The sequence below is a fragment of the Labrus bergylta genome, chromosome 13 (genome assembly GCF_963930695.1).
Source record: "Labrus bergylta chromosome 13, fLabBer1.1, whole genome shotgun sequence".
In the NCBI taxonomy this organism is placed as follows: domain Eukaryota; kingdom Metazoa; phylum Chordata; class Actinopteri; order Labriformes; family Labridae; genus Labrus; species Labrus bergylta.
This window is the reverse complement of record NC_089207.1, coordinates 8,928,773-8,948,165: the sequence shown is the minus strand read 5'-3', so window position 1 is coordinate 8,948,165 and position 19,393 is coordinate 8,928,773. Positions and strand designations below refer to the sequence as shown.

General features: G+C 40.3%; 1 protein-coding gene across 7 annotated transcripts in view; it reads left to right on the top strand.

The window, feature by feature from the left end:
- Positions 1-19,393, top strand: part of sema5ba (sema domain, seven thrombospondin repeats (type 1 and type 1-like), transmembrane domain (TM) and short cytoplasmic domain, (semaphorin) 5Ba) — a 182,480-nt gene that overhangs the window by 61,225 nt on the left and 101,862 nt on the right. For 5 of the 7 annotated variants that reach the window (XM_065961974.1, XM_065961973.1, XM_029280655.2 and 2 more), the window contains one exon: positions 12,045-12,281. In XM_065961974.1, the coding sequence (XP_065818046.1) occupies positions 12,095-12,281 (187 nt within the window). In that variant the 5' untranslated portion in view covers positions 12,045-12,094. The remainder of the gene's footprint in view (positions 1-12,044; positions 12,282-19,393) is intronic. The other 2 variants (XM_065961972.1, XM_065961971.1) reach the window with 1 other exon arrangement.

Here is a 19,393-nt window from a genome sequence, read left to right as displayed (position 1 = left end):
AAAATGCTTCAAAATGTACACATTAGTGCTTCCTTTTTACCAATATCCTAACATTTGACATTCTGCTTACTTTTATCATTGTCCTAACTTTCTTTTTTTTCCGTCACAAATGGGCACTCCTAGTCTCCCGTGTACCTCAGTGTTGTGCAGCAGCGTTTGATGCTTCACCATCGACAGTTACGCTCTCTTCAAACCGCTTCTCACTTCTACTCGTGTGGCGGGGACACATCTGCGCTCAGCCTATAAAGTTACTCTCTAATGTGAAACCGGTGGCCGAAATTGAACAGTCTCTTACTCCCTGCGACTTCTCTGAACTAGTTGGGTGAGTTCAAATCAATAAGAGAGGCCCGCGGGGCTCCGGGTCCACACAATGAAACAGTATCAGGTAGACTGAGAGAGAAATGCAGTCGATAATATCACATTATGGTTTGTGCGTGTGTGTGTGTGAATGAAGGTGTGCGACTGCGGCTGACAGTGCCAAGTGAAATCATAATAGAGTTTCTGAGGGCCAGACAGAGTGTGTTATTACAGACTGGGGATGTGCACAGGGGGAAGATGGCCGCCTGTTACAGGTGTGTGTTTGAAGAGGGGGCTACAGTTGAGTGTGTGTGTGTGTTGGGGGGTTCCAGTGCATTTTATTGATCTTACATGTAATTGTAGCCATTCAACAGTGTGGAAGAGTATGTGTGGAGGGGTTCTCATGCTTTGCCACCCTCTTCACAATGTGTCAATCAAACCATAATAACACAGCGGTCTGATTAGCCGTTGACTGACCATTAATAGCCATAATTTCCCCCCCAAAGCCCGTTTCCCCTCAATCAAACTCTTATCCAATCACTTGAGGTGGAATCTGTTCCTGATTTCTTGCCATTTGTAGTGGAATATAATCAAATCCAATTCTGCAAAAAGCCAAACATCTGTTTGCTTTGTTGATTCCGTGTTTTTTGGAGTTAAAAGTTTTCCAAGAAAGGGTCCCATTTTTGAAATCAGAAACAAGCTAACTGCTGTAATCAGGAGCTTCTTGTTACTGGACGCTGCTGCTGCTGCTGCTGCTGCTGCTGCGACTTTGTAGGAGAAACAGTTGTTAAACAGAGCTGTTGCTGATCTGTGGATTTTAATCTCGTTGGAATAGAGCAATGGTTGTTTCTGCAATCTGTTGAAATTGCTGCAACTACCCACACACTATCATTTAAACTAGTGTTTTTCAGACTTGTAACTCTTTTTACTCTATGAATATAAAGTTACATTTTCATCTGGTAGGCTCTGATTTATACAGAACAGAAAAGCTGCAACTATTGCAAATCATCACTTTTTTTTTTCTTGCTAGCATATTCACTTTCAAGCTGATTTAAAAGATAAAAAATAAGAAATAAAAACACTGACACAACCTGTGATTACTTTTAGGGAATGATATCTGTTATTTAAGGACACCAATACCTGTGAATGTCTGCTCCTGACTCTCTGTGTGCTCCTCTTCTATTTACTGATCACCACAGAGACCTGCTGCTGGAGCAACTTAATGCTATTAGCCTGATATGAGAGGGCTCATTATGTAATCACAGGACATGATTTTGGAAGTCAAGGGCACTAGTTATTAATTGGGGAGAACAAATTAGTCATTAGTGCACACCGATTATGTCTCGTCTTGTATTGAAGTTTTATATGCTGGTACTCTTGCGTAGTAAACCTGCAGATACTTCCACTAAATCTATTGGAAAATAGAAATAAAGAAGACAGAAAATGATTCCTTATGAAACAAGAACAATGCACTTGGAAGACTCAGGGATTCAGGTATTATATACAGAGCGGGTTTATCTCTCTAAATCCTTCAGATTGCACACAGATACACACCAAATGAACACAGTGTGCACACACACTGCCTCCTCTCTCATCTCGTCTCAGCTGACAGTTCCACAGCTATATGAGTGTATCAGATGCCACCTTCCCTCAGGCCCCATAATGCCTCCATCCCAGCACCGCCTCTGATTTGATATCGGACATAATCCAGACAGCGCCTGCCAACCTCGCCACATCATCAGCCCTGTCACTCAATGCTGTCCCTGAAACACACACGCACACGCACGCACACACACACACACACACACACACGCACGCACAAACACACACACACACATTGTTTTCTCCACTGTGAGGTCAGCCCTCCCTCGTATAGAAGCCTTTCTCTGGTAGTGCCTGCCTTCTCAAGCATGAGTGAAGCGACTCAATAACTTAAGATGACCCCTCTGTCACCCCCTTTTTTACCCCCAAGAAAAGACGGAAAAAAATATCTTCTATCTCACCCTAGAACTATCTTCATCGCACATTCCTGCATCCTTCCCCCAAGTGTTATCTACATGTTCGGTCCCCTTTCCCTTGAGCCTCCCATGAGGCCCCTGTCCCCCCCCCCCCCCCCCCTCCATCCAAGTGGAAGCATTAAAGAGATTGGTGAGGTTGAGCTATTGAATTGAATTCGACATGGTCAATGTAACCCCGGCTGGACCAAACCCCCTGAGGGCGAGAGTGGGTAGAGGCTGAATGGAATGGGAATATGGTGGCAATATGCATCCAAGGAGGGGTTGTCAGCGTTTATCACGAGGCTGTAAGGTTGCTTTGATTTGTTAGTTTCATTAAAAGGAGCCACATGTTAGCACACATACTGTACTGCTTTTTTTCCACGGAGTTCCTCTTCTGTTCTGGGGGACAACGTGACAGGTGTGAAATTAGCTCTGCTGCATTTTGTTCTGCTTAAAAACAAACAAAAAACGGCTTGATTTACACTCAGAGGCATCGATCTTGTGTTTGTAACAGGTGTTATTTCCTCCTGTTTCTAATTCATTTTTGTGTGCCAGAGACAATTCCTGAGAGCGTTCTGATGAGGTGGTATTGGCATTCTTGTGCCGTGCTTGCTAATGATGAGTTTTGGGAGGATCTGTTGGAACAACACATTTTTCATGCATTTAAAGCTCTGGGAGGCTTAACTTGAAATCCTGCAGAAAGGATGCTTAACAATGACGTCTAATCGGTTCTTAAAAATCAAAGCAAAGGAAAACAATTCCCCCTGTGGGAGATTTGTTGCAGAAATGACCAATTATGTTTTTTATATGCTAAAAGTGATGACACCTTTTTTTTTAAGCAACAAACATTGATTTATTTATTTCCCCTCCCTGGTCACAGATCTTTCCTTTTTCTGTTCCAAAATGGCATAAAATAGTCTATTTTATGGGCAGTGAATACTTCTCTGTGGGCCGGAAGCAATTTAATTAGTGTCGTAACAGATTCAGATGAGATCCAGCTCAGGGAGTTAGCACTGAGTTGTAATTAGAGGTACTCCCCTCGCAGGCAAGGTTGAATATTAGCAGCAAACGGCCAGCAAAAAGGTGCAGCAGACCCTGAAAACTCTTGGTCCATAACTGTGTCTCTGGATAGATGGAAGAAATAAATAGAAGGAGCAGGGTGCAAAGAGTGAAAAGAGCAGGAGGAGGGCGAGGGGGCTAAAAATGAGATAGGGGAGATGATTTTACGACTGGTACGAGGAGGATCGACACACCTGCCGAGAGGCCCGATGCACCGAGGAATGTGATGTGCTCTGACAATTGCACAGACACGTTTTGAGAAGCAGTAGTTATGGCCCCATGCCCAGCCTTTTTCCCTGAACTTCTTTTTTTTTTTTTTGTAGCTAGAGGGGTACAGTAACATTTGGAGCCAGGGCTGTCAGGCTGAGCCATCAAAGGTTCAATTTAATGAACAAGGAAGGTGGGAGAAGAGTTTAGTTTTATGGAAAGCTCATTTTAAAGCCACTTAAAAACCCAAATCCACAATGGCCTTCAAACTATGTCATTAAAGGCCCTATGTATATATATATACTAGGCATCCATAACATCTGAGATATTATTGCAATCTTATTTTAAATATTGTGTTTAATTTGAGGACTTATGCATCTATTTTTGGCTGCATTTTGTTGAGACTCTTGTATAAGATTCAAAACATAAAAAATTTTTAAAAAACTATTTAAAGCTTAGCTTCCAGAATCTTTAAATCCTTACATTTGTTTCCTCTTAAGCCTAAAGTTTCTACTCTCTGTTTGCCCACTTTACAAAATGTTACTTAACACATGTCATATAAAGTATATGCACGTATAATTATCACCTCATTTTAACACATATTGCATACATGTGCCTTCTATAAGCACTTCATTGTCCAAAGCACTTCACTTCCTCATACCATGTTGCATCAGCAGGCAGCTCGCCATCCAGCTTCCCCCGGGAGATTGTCGAGGTCTGTGCTGAAATACACTCAACCTGGTTCCCGCTGCTTGAGTACCAACTTCCCGCTCTGTTGCCATAGATACGCGTTTGGCATTGGCAGGGACTTATGAGAGTTTGTGCTCAGGAGAGGTCGAGATGCATCGGCTGCAATCTGGGTAAAGAGTGGAAAAGATTCTTTAAAGAGGAGAGCTTACCTTGTTTATCTGGGCTGAGCCTTCCACAATGATCAGAAGAAGAAAGGACCTGTAGTCTTTTTTTTTATTATTTTGAGCCACTGGGAGGAGGAAAAAAGACTTAGGGAAGAATTACACTTTATTGTTCAGCTTTGGGTTGTTTACGATAAGCTGCACCGAGCTGAAGCATTCTGGTGAGAAGTGCACTGCCTCTGGCTTTTAAACATTTAGGAGTAATTGTGACTTTGCTCTAAATTGGCAGAAAAAAAAGCCTGAGGTGAGAAATCTAATTTACTCAGTTATCACAAATCTTACTATGTACAGTGTTTGGTTGGTCCATTTTGTATCATATAGTATTTATATGTTGAATCAAAGGAAAAATTTGTGACTTTTTGATCCAGTAGATGTCGCCCTTGGGCACCAGCATGAAACCAAAACAAACTTCTGTTTGGCCACACCTCCACTATTCTGAAGCCTCCGCTCTCCCCAATCCACACACCTCCAACCCCCCTCCACTCGAGTTTGTACAAAGGAGTAATCAAATGGAACGCACCATAATGGAACCTTTGTGCGCAAATTGTGGAAGAAAATGCGCTCTGCATCTTCTGTTAGCAGGCTAATGTTAGCACACTTTTGTTAGCTTGTAGCTTCGTATTACGTGTGAATTCACACGGAATGATCGTGATCTAAAAACTCTTACATGACATCCAAATAAGCAGTGAGTATGTTATTTGCTTTTTTTTTGGTCCTTGACTTAAACAGCTTTATACACAAGAGGATGAGCCGTTCGTCCCGTCCATGTAAACATGATGTAAACACAGCTCCCACAACAACACAGTCGGCAGGACTCGCGCTTCTCACTCATTGTAGACAGTCATGACTCAGAGACACATTTACACAGGATATATAATATTTTTGCGTTATGGAAATAGCAATTTGTCACATGAAACGTTTCTGACCTTGCATTGCACAGATTGACAGATTGCATTGCAGATTGAAATTAAACAATCAAAAAGCATTCAATTAGACACATTGCTAAATTATTTGGTTATGCAATACAACAAATCTGCAGTCATTTGTGCTGCAGAGCTTTTCATTAGTTAGGTTTTGACACCTCTGAGAAAGTTACTCTTTCTCTAACTCTACATTCTGTTTATTATTGAGGTCATGGATTATGGTATTGCATTAGACTGCTTGACACTGAGAGGCCTTCCTCATAGAGAGACACATTAAATTACACACATGTACTTCATAAGAGATGGTAAATGTCATCTGTATCTAATTTCTCAACTTTCTTAACATAGAGTATGACATAATCCTTGTTATGCCAAAATGAGATTTTCTCTTTTCAACCATTGCAACAGGTTGCATCATTTCTTAAGTGCTTCCAAATGTTTGGAAGCATGTCATTGTTCAATCTCACTGAACATGACATTCATTTCAGAGCTAAATCTTCTATCGACCCAGAAATTCCGACTCTAAAGTAAAGTAAAATAAAACAACTTGATAAGACGCTATTTGACCTCAGGGTCCAACTGAAACGTCGATCTAGTTATCCCTTTGTGCAATGAAAACTGTCAACATGATACGAAATGTAAACCGATTTGTTAAAGGGGCATGTCGGAGTTTGAGATCAAACAATGTCAAAGCAGACTCAGAGCCGTTTGCAGGAATGTTTATATGCTGTTAAATGTTCTTCCTGGAGAGTTATCTAACCTCCACACTTACATTAAAACTTAACCCATGGCTCTGATAGTAGAGTAGGAGCCTTATGTACAGAGTTTACAGTCACCATCGCACTGATTTGACTTCTGGTCAAATGCTGTTTGGAGCACGTCGTTCCCCACTCTCTTTCCCCACATTTTCTGTTTCTTAAGCTGTCCTATCAAGAAAAAAAGCAAAAAGCCTCAAAAAATAGTCTTTGAAACGCTGCATCTTCTCCGTTTGAGTGAATTTTAAGTGGCTTGTCAAAATTTTAAGCCACAGCACAATAAGTATGTTCATTTTGGTAAGACATTCAAGAAGATTCTTCAGTGTTGTCTGGAGTGACTCTTGTGTTTTTCCAGAAAGCTGCTGACATTCAGTCTTGCTGCATGCCATTACCAGAATGTTTGCTTCTATCTCCTTATATGATATAAGACGCAACAGTTTGATTGGCTTAAAGAAAACAAGTGCAAGATTTTTGATAGATTAATTTAAAAATTGGGGCGCAAATATGTAACCAAATCCTTCCTTTTGACCTCTGACTTTTGACAGAAAAGAAAATATGACATGTGATATATACATACAGCGAATATGCAAGTATTGCCTTAAATGTCAGCTAAATTTGAGAGACAGCACTAAAGTGGTAATTCTGTTTCTTTACATTGTGAGGAGCATTACCTGTTTACAGCAGCCCTATTCCTATCACCAAACATCTTTCTGAGCATATTGATTTTTTTTTACCAGTATTACTGCTGGCATTTCTTTACTTGCACGATTTTTCCATTATGGTATTCAAAAGGTCTAAAAGATGTTCTCCTCTTCTGCAAACACCATTTCCCAGCAATACGGCAGTAAATCTTTCTCCTCTCTGATCCTAAAGTTATTGATAAAAAGACGTGCCTGGACATCTATTAGCTCAATCATAAGTAGCCTGTAAGTCCTCAGCATATACTGCACCTTTAATTGACTCATTGCATCCAGCAGGAAGTCTGAATGACTGGCAGTCAGGTAAACAGTGGCCCAGCGACTCTTCTCAAAAGTGTCCGCTGTGTGTGTGTCTGTGTGTGTGCCAGTGTTTATACAGAGAGCTCTTCCGATGGTATTGATTGTCCCGGTTCCTTGCTGACAAACTGCTGTTAATCCAGAACACAGCGGGATGGGAAATTGGATGGACTCTGTCAGGTCTCTTTCAAGTGGCCTTGAAGAGCCATGCTTGTATAAACACACACACTTGCATACAAGTATAACACACACCCAGGAGTTGATGTTGGCACACAGCATGTGTCAGTTCTGCCCACTCGCTGTGACCCAATATGGTGTGTGACCAGCTGTCCATGGCTGGATTTCGCCAGTTTTTTTGATCTGCTGTGTGTATGTGTGCATCTGGGTTTGCTTTGAGTGTCTGACATGACTTCTACACATTTTTTTGACATCCCTGCTCTGAACTCATTGTGCTGCTGACAGTACAGTTCCCTTTTTGGGTGTCCATGCCAAGATAACACATCCACCAAAGTCTGAACTTACTGCAGAGTTCTGGTCATCTGTCACGATCTCCCGCCCTGTTTGCTCTCAGTCTAGCTTTTAGACTAATGAGAGGATTTGTGGAGTGAGCCTTTGACTTTCAGGATTCAGTAATTTAATTTTGTTGAATCACCTGACAACTCCACTCAGAATTATATAAATAATTAAAGGGGCTGTGCTGTATACATAATTGTTGTGGTTTAATTTCATCCGGAAGCTTAATGTTAGGATATCTTGCACTACCCCTCTCCCAGTGTTATCTCTTTTTACTGTTAGGTATAATATAGAATTGAACATGTCTAAAAAGTAAGAATGAATGTAGTTTAAGTATTCAGACATGCAAAATATAGTTTCTGCCAAAAATATTGGCTTCAGAAAACTGTATTTTAAAGTATTTCATAGATGTTTTTAACATCAGTTATTCAGATTTAACTTTATTAACTCGACTTCCATTGAATACAAATTTACAAGACCTTCAGATAGAATATTGGACATTCGTAAAATCATGTTGTACGTCCATACTGTAAAGCAGAAACAATATCACATTTTCCAAAACTTTTTTGGAAACTAAAACGATCCAAGGATTGAACCTTGAGGGACACCACATGTAATCAACTGAGCTAAAATAACCCATTCAGACAATTTCCTGTTAATGTCAAGTTTTTTGCCTCATGTCAAACAGAACTGACACGTATTACTTCCTCTCTGTCATCTGTCTATTAAGCTGTTGATATCTGTTATTTCCTGATTTATTGTGTTTGGTCTGTATCAAAAATGTGAAAAAAAGGTCGATCAGTGTTTTGTAAACATCAGGATGGTATTCTCAAATGTCTCGTTTTTTTAACAACCCAGAGATTCAGTTTACTGTCATAGAGAAGTAAAGAAACCAGGAAATATTCACATTTTTAGAAACTTGAATCATAGAATTAGCTTTTCTTTCAATTTTACTCAATCCAATTACTCTTGACTTAACTTGAATTAACTTTTTGATTAATTATCCCGTCCAAAAAAAACGGGTGATTTATTTATCAGTGAAACGTATTGTTTAAACAATCAATGTCAGAGTTTTTGTTGTCTGCTTTCAAGTGCAATTTAATTTCGGTCCAACTTATGGAACCCTTACTGAAGTCTGTCAACTACCTTTTTCCTTTGAGAAAACTGAGCTTGGCAGTTGAGTGTCACATGAACTCTCAGATCACTTTGTTATGTGATCTTGCCAAGGTTTGGTAACAGGTAATAGAACCCAAATGCAGACAATCAGCAAATGGCTATTAGGGGTAAAAGGCAGTTTACTTGGTTATTGGCTTGCTGGAGCACTGTCTGTCAAAAAAGAGAGCAGTTATTCGTCATCAATCAAAGACTTTGTTTTTTTTGTAAAGGACAATTTCTTTTTTTTTAAACATCTGTTAAACAGCAAAGCACTAAGGGGGCAGTTCACATAGACAGTTAGGTATGACCATGAACTGTTTTTACAACAGAGGTTTTTAGCTTCTACTTTGGGACATAAAACATTGTACATTTTCTGTTTTTCCCCCTTTATCTCAGTCAATGATCAGATCTGTTGTTCAGCCATGGGACACACCAACTCTTTATTGACCTCAAGCCGATGCCGTAATTTACCTAATCAATGATGGTAGACAAAGATTCAAAACAAATTTGTGCAGCACTGGAGGTTTTTAGGTGAAAGATTTAAAACCACATTGGGTCTAGAAAACAAACACAGGACCCACATGATAAACCCTGGACTTGTCAAGTCAGAGGCAGGAGGGGAGAGCATGCAGACATCACAATGGCATCATTCATTTTTGATAGTCTCAGCTTGATGGCACACTCAAACGGTCATGCTTGCTCTGTAAACAACAAACCAGTCTTTGAAAATGAGACATCTGCCTGCTGGAGAGGCATAACGCTGCAGGCTCAAGTGGCCTGCTGAGGAGATTCAAGCTGTTATTCTGTTGTGACATTTTAGCTTGATATAATGTGAATGAAAATATGTATGACACATATGCATCATTTCAAGTTTATATCTGTTTGAATGTGTGGCTGCCTCAGAAAGGCCATGTCTTACATTTTATAATCTATCTGTTGACTTTCCTTTTGTGGGATATGAAAGATAAACACCAGGCTTTTAAGTATGCTTCAAGCACAATAAACCCATCGTCTATTGGCTAGATGTCTTTAAGTTGGCATTTCTTTAATGTCAAGGGCTATGGTGAGTGGTGATTGGCCGCTTTATGCCCTTTATATACGTACATTACTTTCATCTTGTATGGTTATGCATTCTGAAAATGCTTTTGAAAGTTTGAAAGTTCTTCCTTTTTTACGTAGGTGCTTTCTGTTGGTAGTTTTTGAACTTCTGTTTGATGTAAAAAACAAATCAAAAAGTGCTTAACCCATAAGTTTTTACTTATTCATTTGCTTACTTAGTCTGAAAACTTTTAAAGATCCATCAAGAAGCCATTGTACGATAGAGAGACTTGGAACTGATAGGTGCATTACTAAAACTAGATCACATTTCATTGTCTAATCAAGCAAAGTGCAATACCATCCAACTAAGTGATTGATGTCATCACCTGCGTGAGGCAGCACGTGAATAACTAGCTGGTTAAACTTTATTAATATTTTATAAAAATCCTTCAAAGCCAGTCAAATGTTGTGTGTAAGCTGTAATGCAGCCGCCTGCCACTAGCTAGGGCTGTAGCTCTGGATAATGGCTTCTTACAAAAATACTCTACTAAGCTAACAAGCACAGTTGACAGATAGCAGTATCTTGTAGTGCCGCAGTATTTTGATCTAGAAAATGGAGGTAAGGTTATGTAGGATGTTTCTTGTTGAACTGGCATTCAGCATAGTCATGAGGAAGTTAACCTGCAAGGAGGACAGAAAGCTGGCAATGTTAGCTCTACAAGAGTTAGCCACACTCTGCAAACCAGTTTGACATTTTTTAACACATCGACACTGTGCACCAGTGATTAGTCGTGTTGAATAAATTGTGCTAAATTTAGACTACTTTCTGAATGTTTTCTTACCTTTAGACTAGTCAAGTAGTCTGAATTTAGAGTTGGGTTTAATCGATACAGGAATTAGTCGCTTAAACATCCCTTGTCTCATCTGGTCCCTCACCTGTTGGTTTCAAATTTAATCTAATCTGCAAATTTGATCTGAAGAGCAGATTTTTACTCTGGATGTAACCTAACAGAGAGCACTTTGGCATGGCGCCTGGCTGAGTCAGGTTTTAGTTCAGGGAACATTGAAAACTTCCACCTGTCTCATCAACACTCTTGTTTGTTGGCAGTAGCCGGGGCCTGTTGACTCCACTGTTTGCAATGACAAACATGGGCACTCTGTGCATTTGCCTAATTAGTTAGCAGCTGTAGTGAGAGGGATAATTGATTGCAGGGCGGTATGGTTGATTTACAACTCAACCAAGCTAATAATTTGTTATTGATTGAAGCATTAGCGAAGAAAAAAACACTATAGAGAGATGTAACCCAGCCAAAGAGCTGCAGAAAGTCTCACTTTTTAATCTACTTAAATTATATTACACCTCGCTAAGCTAACATCATAAGGAGTGCAGAGCGGGAGATGATGAACTGCAGATTTCGGCTCAGCACTGAAGTCTCATATGTTATGAGTGGAGGAGATTACATTTACTCTGGAAGCATGAGAGTGTCTGTGTCTCCTTGTCTACTGGCAAGCCCTGCTTACATAATTGAATATGGAGATCAGAGAGATGTTATTAATGTGTTTATGTGCATCACAAATCTGCAATAAAACTGGTGTTGGAGTGGACAGGAATCACAGTAAATAGTAGCAAAGGTCTGTATGATGCACAAATCTTAAGTGAGTTCATTTCTGCTTCATTAACTCGTGGAAACTTCTGCCTCATTGACCAGTCCACTACTGCCTTTCATTTTCCAATTTAACACAGCCATTAAATTAACTCCCAGAGTTTAATTGCACGTTTGAAGTGATTATCTCAAGGTCATGGGTTAGGTATTTGTTTTTAGATGGCTCATTGCTGAAGTTAAAGAGTTTCCAGGGCACTTCACAATCTCTTTATTCCTCTTTTTTTAGGGTGTTTTAGTTTACTCAGCTTTCTATTTCATTTTCCTGCCACCCTCTTGTTACCTAACATCCTTGCTTTCATCCCACATTTATGTCCTTTTTACTTGTGTCTTCTTTTTTTTTTTTTTTTTTACATTCGCATTATTTTTCATTCGACTCCTCTGTGCTGGATTCCAGAGCCGGAAGCCCCCTCAGGAATTGAAAGTTGGAGAGGAGAAATGATTCTGAAGTGACTCACAGAGAGCGTCTTCTCTTTGAAGCTAGGTGTGAAAATGTTACATTGAGGTGCTGAAGTTTTGCCTCTTCTCTCCAGCAGCTGTATCCCAGAGGCCCACATCGGCAGCTAGAGGAGAGGTCGTCACCATGACAGCGTCCTCGCAGGACTCCAGACCCTCGTCTATGGCCGGCCTCTTCCTCCTTCTCTTCTTCTTTTTCCCGAGTGTCGTCACGCAGAACTCTGCTGTACCCACGACCCCCACTACGTCGTTGTTCGACCCCCTGGCTCAACCAGAGTGCACGAAGAAAGAACATCCAAAGGTTTCCATACAAGGTCAGACATCATCTACAGTTGAACTTTTTTTAAACAAACACGTTATCATGCTTTTTTCTGCATTTACATACAGCTTGCCAGTGAATCAGATTAATCTCTTATCCTCTTTAATGTTGGGCCATGGGGGCTTATTTTCACATTTAGATTTATTTAACTTGACTTGCCATAAAGTAAGAGGACATGCTCTGTTGTCAGAGCACAGTTCTTCCTCACAGCTATATGTGTAAGTAAAAGGTCAACTGTTCCGCTGTTTATATTGATTTCTTTGGAAGCTCCTCTTCTTTCATTTAGAGTCAGTTTAAGTCAGAATTAATTAAATTGACACAGGGACCCACTGCTCTAAGTAATGATGTCGATTTCATCCTGTTGCACTGCTGCCACCACAGTCTGTCATGCACACGCACACTGGTTAGATTTTTAACAGGGTTAAGAGGACACACGGCAGAGAAATCAGGGTCTCATGTATAATGTTATGGGTTTTGTTACAAATTTGGTCTTAAATGATGTTAGATTTCCCTGCCTCACAGATACATCAGTGCAAAGAGGTCAGACTAGATAAGAAACAAATCGGATAAAGCCCTTTGTAGGAGAAAACACTGCCATAGTGTAAAATAAATACCCTTGAATTTCTGTTGCAGCATCGTCTTCTATCAACTTTTAACCTGCTTTATGAGGTCGTGTGCACACAACATACAACCACATAAAACACAGTTTTATTTAATTAAGGATAATGATGACATTCCAGGTTGGGTCACTTTCAGTTTACCTCTGAATTAGGGGTTAAGACTTTATGGTTTGACTTTAACTGTGTATTTTTACAGCATAATTAAACATTTTTCTGCCTGGTTCAAAAAACTGTTTTGGTGCAACTAGCTAATTTCTGTATTGGTGCATACTGTAGGGGGATGATGTTTTGTTTTTGCATACATTTGCATAATAAGGGGTGCGGCTGACAGGTGGGCGCACTGTAGCTGTTCGCCAGGAGGCTGAAGGCCCACTTTAGCTTCATCTCTTTGTCCGTTAATTAATTGTTCAAAAGTTGGTTGGAGATAATGACCACCATCATTCAGCTTAAATGGGGCTGCTTTGGTTCAGTTAGTAGAGTTGGTCGTCTCTCAGTCCCTCTTGTTGAGAGATGACCAAGATGACCAGCTAGGGTTTGATCCCCGGCTCCTCCCGCAACATGTTTGATGTGTCCTTGGGCAAGACACTTAACTTCAAGTTGCTCCTGCTGCTTCGTCAGTGGTGTATTAATGTGTATGAATGGGATTAGTTACTCCTAATGGTCACTTTATATAGCGACCTCTACCATCAACGTGTGAATGTGTAGATGGGTAGGTGTTGTTACCTGGTGTAAAAGCTCTTTGAGTAGTCATAATTCCAGAAAATTGCTCTGCAGGCTCATGTTCATTTACCAAAATCTCCTCTTCAGGATCAAAGGGATGATGTCACATAGAAATACATCCAGGTTTTTTACAGGCTATAGTTAATAGATCAAATCTATGATTTAATCAAGTACAGTGTTATCTAATGGAAAATAATGAAGTACTGCATCTTGAAAGTAACAACTAAGGTTTAAACCACATTCTTGGTACCCATTATATTTTATCAAAATGGTCTTTAAATTTCTGAACAGTCCGACTATTCTATCGTTAATGTTTGATTCTGGTGTCAGGCTTTGGATGCTTATGAAATGAAATGAACTCTTGCTCAAATAAGATCAGAGGAGGTTTTCTCCATCAAAAGTATTGTGTACGATCTCAGATGAAGGCCGAGTGGAATGCAACTTTACTACACTTCACATTTCAAACTCTGAAGCACAGACATTTTTGCAACAAGATTTTTTTTGAAGTTGTAGTTCATCAGTATTTGTCATGGAAGCAGAATGTATTTGCTTCATTTCAAATAAGTGACACATGAAAAGAAAACATCCTGCGCACTGCTTTTGCTCGGTATCACCAGTTTATTAGAAAAAATCGAATCGCTTCGGTCTCTCTGATCCTTACGAGACAAAGGTTCAGAGGGACCGAAACCTTGTGATTTCTTTCTAATAAATCGATGATACTTAACCAGAGTAGTGAGCAGGATTTTTTTCTTTTCAAGTGATAGTTTGTCGTCCTACGCACCTATTTTGTGAGATAGTTGGAGGTGTGAACACCTCCTTAAAAATAAGTGACACACAGAAATGTCTGAAGAAGTGAGATTGGGATCTGTCCTTAACCCTGATTGCTGCTTTGTGTGGTTTAAACATCTTTTTGATCACCTCTTCATACGGGCGAGGAAACAGTTTGTGCTGCTTTATGAGCTAACAAACGAGGTTCAATGCAACAAATCATTGCTTTCATGTATCTTTAAGGAGGGGACAGTTTTCTGTATATACACCCCCCAGAGACTTTAAAACCATTAGATACGATGCATCACGCTTCTATACTCGTTTTCTATGTATGGAAGAATGCAGTATACATGTCCAAATAAAATAAAGTGGATTCATAAAACTATCCCTGCGCCGGCTGCAATAAAACCCCACAGCTTGGCATTGAGGCCGGTCAGCATGCAGCTATAAAAGAACAACAGCAAGCAAGAGGGGACAAGATAGAAATGATTGTGTGGGATAATGGTGCTCTCTATCAGGCCCGTTCGTCTGTACAGTGGGCCGAGAAACAAGGTCTTCCTCACAGTGTGAAATGGAACAGAACAGTTTTGGGGCTCCGAACGGCAGACAGATATGGCAGAATGAAAGGTAAACACGCACAAAATTGCTGTGTTTATTCTTGAATGGGGTTGTTTGTGTTCCCTCTGCCGAGAGCGGTGACTGAGATTGGAGGAGCCAAAATCGCTGGTGGGGATCGGGGACAGAAACACAAAAATTGAAGAGGTTGCCACAAGGTTTTCTTGTGATTAGAAGTATTCTCTGCCTCCTCCAAGCCATATTGCAGTCATTTCCTCAAGTCTTTGTTTCTTTTCTCTTGATTTTTAACTGCAGCATCCACGTCCCCCTCTGTGCTTGAGGTCCAAAACAACCATGTTGCAGGACTTCAGTCTGGCTAAAAGCGTCACATAAAGCTCTGTGTCATTTTGTCCTTCACACTGGACTCTGTGTAAAGGAGTTTTACATTCTTTCTAACGGATCTTCAACCTATAGAAATGGTGTAACCGCTTTTTTTCATTTCTGCATAAAAAACTGAGGGGAGGGTCACCTATATGGCGAGTCTTTAAGCCTCTGTCCTGTTGCACCCGCCCGGCCTCCAGATGTCCAGATTAGCCCGAGCTCCATCGCTGCTTCACTTCAAAGGCGAGCCTCTTGAGAGTGGCTCTCCTGGCACCGAGCTGCATGGCTGCCGGCCCCGTCAAAGCAGGCAGAGAGGGGCATTATGTGGAGGCAGTCGTATAGAAAAGGCCTGCACAATGAAAGTGTCAGCAAGAACCTGAGATTAGCTTCGGTGATTGATGAGCGTTTTATAGAAGCTTGTTGAGGCGCTACCTAAGTCACCTGGAGGAGAGCAGGGAGCCGGCTAAGAAGATTTTACTTCAAGCATGCAAAGTGTGCACCAAAGTACACATGCAGTTAAATATGTGTGTGCCTTTTTAATGACACATTTTCTTTGCATGTGTACGTCTGACTGCCTGTTTAAGTGGAGTTTTTGTGTGGTTGTTTGTGTCTCTGTATGTGATGCAGTGAGATTTAATCCTGGCAGTGAACGTCGGAGCAAAGAGAAAGGATGAGTCATCCTCTGAACCCTCAGTAGGACCCTCAGTAGGACCCTCAACATGAGCTTTCAATCAGCATAAGCACCCAGCTTCTTCCTCTAGCTTTAAGCATGTGGGCTTCGGCACATTTACACTCACCTTTTTTGTCATATGTTCAGACAAAGATACATCTTTCACTGCTACGCAATCTTTTAGAAGTCTGTGTCTTTTCTAGGAGTTTGATTAAATGGTGGAACTTAAATGGCAAACTCCTTTGGATGGATGTTTACAGCTGACGGTTCTGAAGTTTATGACCACCTGTGGGCAGGAGAAAAAGATTGCAAACAGAATATATTGCCATCGTTGCATTTCAAGTTGAAATGTTTGGCTTGTTAGCCAACAGTTGCTCATTTTGACATAGTGTAGGTACAGACCTACATAATCTCTAACTGATATATATTGTTAGTCCATTATTCATGTAGCTCTGTTCTTGGTCTCTAACTCCTGTGGAAACTGTCTGGCTTTTTAATGCTTCACTTATCACCACTGTGGTATTTGGTGGTGGGCAGGTGTTTGCATTTTTTTTCTTCTTTTTGCCCTAAATAGCTTCCTGTATCAGCTGAAAATTAGTACATTGACTTTTTAAAGGGGCAGCTGCAGAATCAGGAGGATTTTATGTGGTTTCATTATTACATGTAATCTCTTTTACCAGTATCACACTATCATTTTTACATTGAGGGCAGCAGTTGCTCAGTCCGTAGGGACTTGGGTTGGGAACCGGAGGGTCTATAACTTTAAATATGGATTTCATTATCTTTCAGTAACCTTAACTAACACAAATCAGTTTGGATTAAAATAGGTCACAACCAGGATTTCCCCCATCCAATAGTTTCCAACATTAGATAAATTCTGTGTAAAGACCTGACAGGGTGTAAATACTGAAGTGGAAAGCAGAGATAGGTTTCATAAACAGATCAAACCTCCTCCATGTTGAGCCTAAAACCTCTCCATCAGCTTTACTTTGGCCTTGACAGCATAACCTTTTTTTCCCAATCTTCCTGAACACACTGTAAACACTGCAGACTGTATGTTTGTATGTTCTGCTGTCAGCCACACCACCGATGCAGAGCAGGAAAACAACATCTGAGTCACGTAACCTCCTCCTACAGGCACACACTGTACGAGCCGCCAGAACATGATTTAGACGGATGATACTGGCTCCCAGCATTCAGACTGTGGGTCCGATAACAGCCTGACATGAGGGCAGCGAGTGGAACTCTCTGAATCTAGATATGGAGCCTTTTATTTTGGAATTTATGGAGTCAGTTGTTGGTTTTGTTGTGAGGCTCGGGAAACTGGTTTGAACTGGAGTGCGTGTAAAGGGCCAGTCTGGTAAAGAGAAACAGATAAACTCTGCACCTTCCACCACACTCAGTGAAGCAATATCCATCAAGGCAACAAGATATTTCATAAGGGAGTGTGTAGGAGAGTAATGGTTGATAATAAGACCTTTGGCCCCTTACCTCCTTCACACAGAAGATTAGAAGTCGTCTGATGGATGAGACGGATACATTGCCGTTGTCATCTGCTCGGCTCAAACCAATCTGAAGAGAGAGATAGAAACAACTAGAGTCACCGCTCATTTCCTGCTCAGTTCCTTGGAAATGTTTTTTTTCGGTTTGCTTCTATACCCTCTCTGGGCTATTTCCTTTTCTTTTATCCAACAGAGGCACAGGGGAATTTTGATTGGGGCCTAAAGGGGGCTTCTTTGTCTGTAGCAGGTCCTCAGCACTTTGAACTAAAACAACAATTGAAAAAATATCACTAAAATAAAATGGAATTAAATTATACTAGTATAAAATGAAAATACATGCTCTCAGTTTTAGTCAATGAACTTATCCAATGCATACAAATAATGCCACAAAAAGCATCTCTGTATTAAAAAAAGTGTTGAACATAAATGATACAGTAAAGCAGATTCCTCTAATTTCTTATTGAATTAGTAATATATAGCAGCTGCCTGCCAGCTGTAAATAACATTAGCCAAGGCACAGATCAAATGAAGTGATTAGTGTACTTACAAAGCTAACCATTAATATCAATGCAGCTTTTTGAGGATTGCGAAAAAATAGCAGTCAATTATTAGAACCCGAATTACATCAAATCAATTTTAAACGTGTGGTCACTGTTAAACTTGACATTTTCAAATTGACTACAGTTTTCTAACATTTTAGCGCATTGAAATCAGACTTGCAGTGATACAGACCTAGAGATCACAAGACGACTGACAACATCATTCACATCATCATGGTAAAGCCGATTTAACTAATGTCACTATGAAAACAGATTTACTCAACTCCTGCTACCAAGCAGCTGCCTGCAAGGAGTAGCTAATGTTAGCTTGAGGTACACAGCATTTGACAAAGTAGCTTGCTATCCTTAAGCAAGCTTGTTAAACAGTGCTTTTACTCACCTGCCTTTTTATGTTCTATTTTTGGCATTTTGATGTCCTCTACTAGGGTTGGGAATCTTTGGGTGTCTCACGATTCGTTTTTCGATTCTTGGGGTCATGATTCGATTCAGAATCTATTTCAGATTCAAAATGATTCATGATTCAAAGTCTATTTTTGAATTAGTACTTCAGGATCTACTGCAGTCATATGTGAGACTGGCTGAATTTCTTGCTGCTCCATTTGGCATTCTACTGAGTTGAAGAGCTAGCCTTAGCACTTAGCAGTGAGTAAGTGATTAGCCAAAAAATATATATATTTTTGGAAGCTATGAATCTATTTAAAATCTAGAAGAGATAAGAATCTTGATTATTACACAAATCTACTTGTTTCCCCACCTGGATCCTCTAACGCATAAGCAAAGGATTAACAGTCTGTGATCTTTGCCGATGACGTCATCTACTTTCCCTCCTTATTTTGGGATGACACAATTTAAAGAGGCCCATCATCAGCACACAAACTTCACAGATTTTATTCAGAACTGAGCTACTGCAAGACCACAAAACTGTGAAACTAAATTCAGATTATGAGCACTATTCTGTATGGAAATCACACGTGCAATTATAGAAAAATCCACTGAACAAATGTCACGTAAAGCAGGAAAAGTCCCCTGTCATCATCACTCAAGTTACTGGAAGGTCATCGTGTCATTGAAAAGTTAAGTGACTTTTCTAAAAGCCATTTTAGTTTCTCTATATTACACCTTTTCCTGCTGCTGTCCATCTTGTCCCCGCTCTCTCATTCAATCCCACTCTCCTCTCCATGTTCCTCCTCTTATACAAGCTTTCTTTACCACCTTCCATCACCTTTTCTCCCTCAATCTGCTCCGGTTTACTCTATAATTGGCAGAAAAATGTATTGTACTCTTTGAAATGGTCCTTCTATCTCTTTCATCGTTTTGGTAATGGTGCTGTC